Source organism: Pelophylax lessonae (genome assembly GCF_965119305.1).
Source record: "Pelophylax lessonae genome assembly, chromosome: 3".
NCBI classification, from domain to species: Eukaryota; Metazoa; Chordata; class Amphibia; order Anura; family Ranidae; genus Pelophylax; species Pelophylax lessonae.
The window spans coordinates 551,185,624-551,191,623 of NC_138770.1; the positions used below are offsets into that span (position 1 = coordinate 551,185,624).

General features: G+C 43.6%; 1 protein-coding gene across 1 annotated transcript in view; it reads left to right on the plus strand.

Annotated features, from left to right (window-relative positions):
* Positions 1-2,718, plus strand: part of MIS18A (MIS18 kinetochore protein A) — a gene marked incomplete at both ends in the record, with an annotated part of 43,650 nt that extends 40,932 nt beyond the window's left edge. Inside the window, one exon of the mRNA XM_082248853.1 lies at positions 2,626-2,718. Coding sequence (XP_082104979.1) covers positions 2,626-2,718 — 93 coding nt within the window. The remainder of the gene's footprint in view (positions 1-2,625) is intronic.
* Between the last annotated feature and the right edge of the window lie 3,282 nt (positions 2,719-6,000).

Below are 6,000 nucleotides of genomic sequence, written 5' to 3' on the forward strand. Positions count from 1 at the left end.
GGTGGGAGGGCTTACTGGGGGGTCTGTACTGGGAGGGGGGCTTACTAAGGGGTCTGTACTAGGTGGGAGGGCTTACTGAGGGGTCTGTACTGGGAGGGGGGCTTACTAAGTTGTCTGTACTAGGTGGGAGGGGGGCTTACTAAGTGGTCTGTACTAGGTGGGAGGGCTTACTGTGGGGTCTGTACTGGGAGGGGGCTTACTGAGGGGTCTGTATTAATTACAGGATTAATTAGCTAATCAAAAAAACACTCTATTAAGCAAAAAAAAATAAAATAAAAATAATCGTTAGATTAGTCGACTAATCGTAAAAATAATCGATAGATTAGTCGACAGACAAATTAATCGTTAGTTGCAGCTATCTGCTGCCATAACCCCAGTATTTAGCCTTTAATGGCCGACGCATATAGTCGTTAGGCGGTCGGTAAGTGGTTGCATGTATATGGCAAACAGGTGACGATGACTGATGAGGTGACAGATGACGATGATTGATGAGGTGACAAGTGACTATGATTGATGGGGTGACAGATGACAATCGCTGACGGGGTGACAAGTGACGATGATTGATGGGGTGACAGATGACGATGACTGATGGGGTGACAGGTGACGGTGATTGATGGGGTGACGGGCGATGGTACACGCCGGTACTGATGGCAGTCTCTGGTAACAGGTGCACTTTAGGCTATGTTCACATGTGAGCGTAGCGATCGCGGGCAGAATCACTGCGATTCTGCCCGCGATCCAGAAATCATTGCAAATCGCGGGACGCCTGTGCGTTGCCCGTGATTTGCAATAGCACCCCAAACGCTGTGCGATGTTGCCGCGATTTCCACCTGCCGAATTGCGGTAACATTGCGCAAACAACGCATGACGCCCCAAAGAAGCTCTTGTACCTTTTTTGGGCGTCATGCGTTTTTTGCGCGATGTTACCGCGATTTGGCAGGCGGAAATCGCGGTAACATCGCACAGCGTTTGGGGTGCTATTGCAAATCACAGGCAACGCACAGGTGTCCCGCAATTTGCAATGATTTCCGGATCGCGGGCAGAATCGCGGTGATTCTGCCCGTGATCGCTACGCTCACATGTGAACGTAGCCTTATGGGTGTCAATTTCTGGGCACTGATGACTGTGACTGTTGGGTGACAGGTGCAATTGGGGGGGGGGGGGGGGGGCTGAGGACTGTGTGGGGAGATTTATTTTTGTGATTTTACTTTTACAGGTGTACAGAGCAGTAACTCACCGTTTCTAGCTCTGCTCTCCTCACACTGGAAACTGTGAGGGGAGAAGAGCTAGTAACAGTGAGTTACTGCACTGTGTTTACATTTTGTGATAGGCTGTGAATGGATTCACAGCCGATCACATAGTAAACAGTCACTGTCAGTGACTGTTTACTACTGCCGGTGACTAGCTGTGTTCCTAGGGAACACAGAGCCACCGACATGACCGCGCTGCGCGCTCCCGATCGCGCATGCGCGGTCTGATTCCGGGCTTTGCTATTGTGATCGGCTGTGTCATTGGAACACAGCCGATCACGTGGGAAACAGCCATGCCCATTGGCTGTTTCCCCCCTGCCGGTGACGGGGTGTGTCCCGGGGACATGCCGACACCGGCAGTGCAGGGCGGCGCGCACACGATCGCGCGCCTGCCCTGCTTGAATGGGATCACGTCATTTGACGGCGGGCGGGCGGCAAGTGGTTAAGCAAGGAACATACATTCCACATTATGAATTAGATCAAGGGTGAGACAGTGTATTACTGAATTTGCTACAGCATACACACTTTTTTAAATGTTTTACAAAGCTATACTTGAAAAAGTGGCCAACCTGACGTGATCTAGCAGGACTTAATTTTCTGACTAAAGTATCACTTTCAGTTTAAAAAAAAAAAAAAAACGGTACATTCCTGGCATGTCCTGGGAATGTAATTGTCACATTAGTTGTGCTCTCCACCAAACTGTTAAACCATCAAATGGCTGGTGTCATAACTGATCACATGTGCAGCCTCATGGCAGTTTAAGTTCAGAGGCCAAGATATGACTGCTTTCTTGGCTGAAAACCATAGTAGGATTTAGTTCTTTAGTCCCTGTTCACACTGATTTGCTGCATTGCATGCGATCTTTTGCGGGTACCCCAAAAGCATGTTTCAGAACACACTGTGGTTGCTTGAATCAGATCTTATAGGTATGCACAACCTATGTAATCTGATTTCAGTGCTGAAAAAAAAAGGTGCCTGCACCTTTTTTCGTGCAGATGCGTAGGGATTTGAGCCATAAAAAAAATGATGGCCTCAAATGCGGTTGTGAATTACATGCAAAGTGAGGCATTGCATTAGGGTGAACCCTAGGCTAAATGTGAGTGTGCTTTAAATATTGTTGCACAAAAATCCTTGATTTTTAAGTGCAAAAGTCTGTTTGAGAGTAGGCACTACACCGTATCAACCGTAGAAAAAAAAATAGCAACCCAGTTGACTAAAGATAATTGCAGACATGTAGTGTCTGCCCGAAGGTAGGACTAAAGCATATTTAACATAGAGCACAGCATTAGTTTATGTGGATTATGAAGTAAAAAAACACTCTAAACCCCTTCTTTTTGTTTCCTTTTTGTTTCCTCTCTGTTCTCGATCAACAAAGTGCAAACACGTATTGGGAGTATTGCAGAGAAAGGTTGAAGCTCTGGAATCCAAATTACAACTTTCACCTTCAGAAGAGGAAGACGATTCTTGAACTTTGTCTCTGACAGTTATAAAGATTTGTAGAATATCAAACTTGCTTTTGTAATTTGCTCGGCAAAGATTGCACGTGCATCTGGGTAAGCCTTTTGAGGGGGAAAAATAAATCGGGGCATTTCGATTTTAATGTCTGTTATGCAATGCAGCTAATAGTCACTCAGGTGATTATTTATGCCCCAGCCATTTTTTTTTTTTGTATTTTTGTTGTTTGGGTAACTAACTACCATTAGTCAATACATAATGTAATAACTGAAAGTGGAACATCAGTTTTCTTTAAACAGCATTGCCGTGGCTAGTGTCATTCAACCTAACTAATTTTAACCTATCCTGTCAAGGACCCACTGAAAAAAAAAAATATAGCGTATATAATTGTGACACAAGTCCTATTTTAATTGAATATTAAAAATCATCTTTTTCAAGCTGCAGCCACTGTAATTTTCTGAAAATGCAATGCAGTATAGCCAACTTATGGTGATCTGTACATGGAATGTGTACTGAACACACCCTACAAACAAGTCAGATTTCAGGCATCTCCTGCAACAAAAATGTCCTTTTGGTGAGATACTCCTAATAAAAACGCGAGTGAAGGGATGCAGTCCCAGCAGCTTTCCTCATCAGTCAACTGTGCAGCTGCAGAGCACTAATAATTATGAAACCACTCCTAGTAGACCCACTTGGCACAGAGGAACAAACAGAGATTTCTGCAAAATAACCAAAGGTAGGAATCTACCCGAGGAGAATGTGGTGTTTTTGTTTTTTTTTTTTTTCTTTACCCTCAACAGAAGTGGAGTTGCACTTTAAGTTGATAATAATCAAGTTAAACTACATTGTTGGCTTTACTGGTTGGATATTGTCTTTTATACTTCAGGTTGGGCTGAGAAGAAAATGGGTTCCTAAGTTTGTCTGCATCCCCATTGTTTGATATTTCCCTTAATTTTATTGTACTCATAGGTAGCTACCAGAGGAGACAATGAGGTGACATCTTTTTCACTGGGGACACATTGTAACCTTTAACTGAGTGGGGAAGGGTTAGAGAGCCTTTGCTGGGTTTTGAAATGGTCCTGATTTTAAATCTGTCCTGAGAAAAGAAAGCTATGCCTTGTACAACACCAATCCCGTCTAACTGTGCACAATTGCTCTCAAATAAAAATTATCTGCTTCATTTTTTTTTTTTTTTTTTTTTTTAAATAGGGGTTGGAAAAACATTGTGTATCTTCCTTCCCGTCCACTGTGGGACACAGAATTTAGAAACAGTCGGTGTACTGTTGCCTACAAGAGTTTGGGGCACTGACAAAGGACAGCTTGTAAGCCAGCCTTTGTGTAACCTAGCATTCTTCAGTTTTTAGCATATTAAGAGGTTGCACACCTTTACTAGGACCACACTAAATTTTATGTGCATGTATTCTGACTCCAATTGTTGTAATAGTGACGACTTATCCCTTGCTGAGACCTATTCCTGGCCTGTATAAGCAGATGCTATCACTGCGGACAATTGTTATCAGATAGCTGAACTCAGAAGACACCATTTCTTTCCATCTACGTGGGTTTTATTGCAAGCAGTAGGTATAGCAGACAACAAACTGTAGCAAATGATTACAGATGGCATTTGCAAGTCAAAACATAGTAATGTGTTCCCGAATGCGAGCAGATTGCATAAAGCCTAGACAGCTGTGGCCATCTCTATTCCCACAAGCATAAGTGCCGGTTCACACTACCGCGGCACGACTTCGGGGGCAACCTGTGAAGTCGCGTGCACCACGACTTGCACGAACTTCACATAATGGAAGTCAATACAAGTCACCCCGAAGTAGTACAGGAACTATTTTCTAAGTCAGAGCGACTTGAGTCGCTCCTATTAGAACGGTTCCTGTAGCACAGAATGGACCGTGACTTGTCAGGCTGACCAGTCGCCTGACATGTCGCGGTAGTGTGAACCGACACTAAAGAAGCAGGAACAGGAAATCACAGGTGGGACGGAACACAGAAAGGATAGACAGCAAGTGCAACAACCCAAATAACCACAAGATGGCAGTATAATAACCAAATATAAAGACATTACCATAATTATGCATTATATTATATCTTACATATTGGTGTAAAAGCATGCCTAGCCTGGAATGTAAACTTTTAGGCACCTGGCTTTACATTATGATCTTTTACAGACTTTAGTGTATTATGTTAGCCATAGAGTGTTTTCTGTGCCTAGAGTCATGGCACAGCCCCAGCTGTGACCCTCTCCTTGAATACTCATTCTGTGAGTACGGCCAGTTTAGCTAAGCACTGGAAACTACTCCTGTGTATGTGCGGTTGGATCAAATTTCCAAGCACTGCATATATTCCCACGTTGGGGGTTAGGTCTTAACGATCATGCACTGACATCAGGTGGTGGGCTTAGTGCTGCAAGGTCTGTGCCCTGCTCAACAGCACCAGCTGTTTGGGGGTGTGAAGTCACTTTTATTTTTAGTGTGCGTCTGCAGTGTGAAGTGTAATATCACCTGAATACCAAACAACATAAAACCACAAAATGCTTTCATTGCTATTGGCACATGGACTTATTTCCATATTAAAATTTATGCACTGTTCAATTCACTGATTGTATATTGATACATTTAAACAAGCTGAAGTTGGAAGTAGATTGGCTGCCATGCATAGCTGCCAGTGATTTTGCACACTCTTACTAAAGGACAGTCGCGCTTCTATGGGTATCCTCAGCTCATACTAGTATTTCTGATTTCATTTACGTGGATTCCCCACAAGGAACAGATGCCAAGGATCCTGGACCCCACTGTCATGGTATTGTCCTCATCCGAGCCTTTCTCCCTCTGTAGGGCAAGTCATGTCCACTTTGGACGTCCTTACTGCTTGTGGTTAGATATTGGGACACTCTACCCGCAGTGTTTCTAAGCATACTCTGGCCCTGTCCCTGCAGCATCCCTCTGACCTTTTGTGAGCCTCCAAAATCAAACTACGCCTTTGACCCTCTGTTACCATCTGATTCAGTCCCAATAGTCTAGCTCTGGAGAGACTTTTTTTTTGGGCATTATAGTTCCCTACAGTTGTCTCAGATTTACTTACATGGTTTTGTTTCAAACCTTAGCTGCATCTGTAGGATCAACCTGCTTTTCCAGGACTTTTGCTTTAGAGCGCCTGCAGTTGCCTTAAAGTGGAGTTCTGCCCATTTTAGTAACTTTAGATGTATGTAATCGCCTTTAAAATGACTTTTACCAATGGAAACTTTTTTTTTTTGCTAGTAAATACCTTATATTCTGCTTTATTC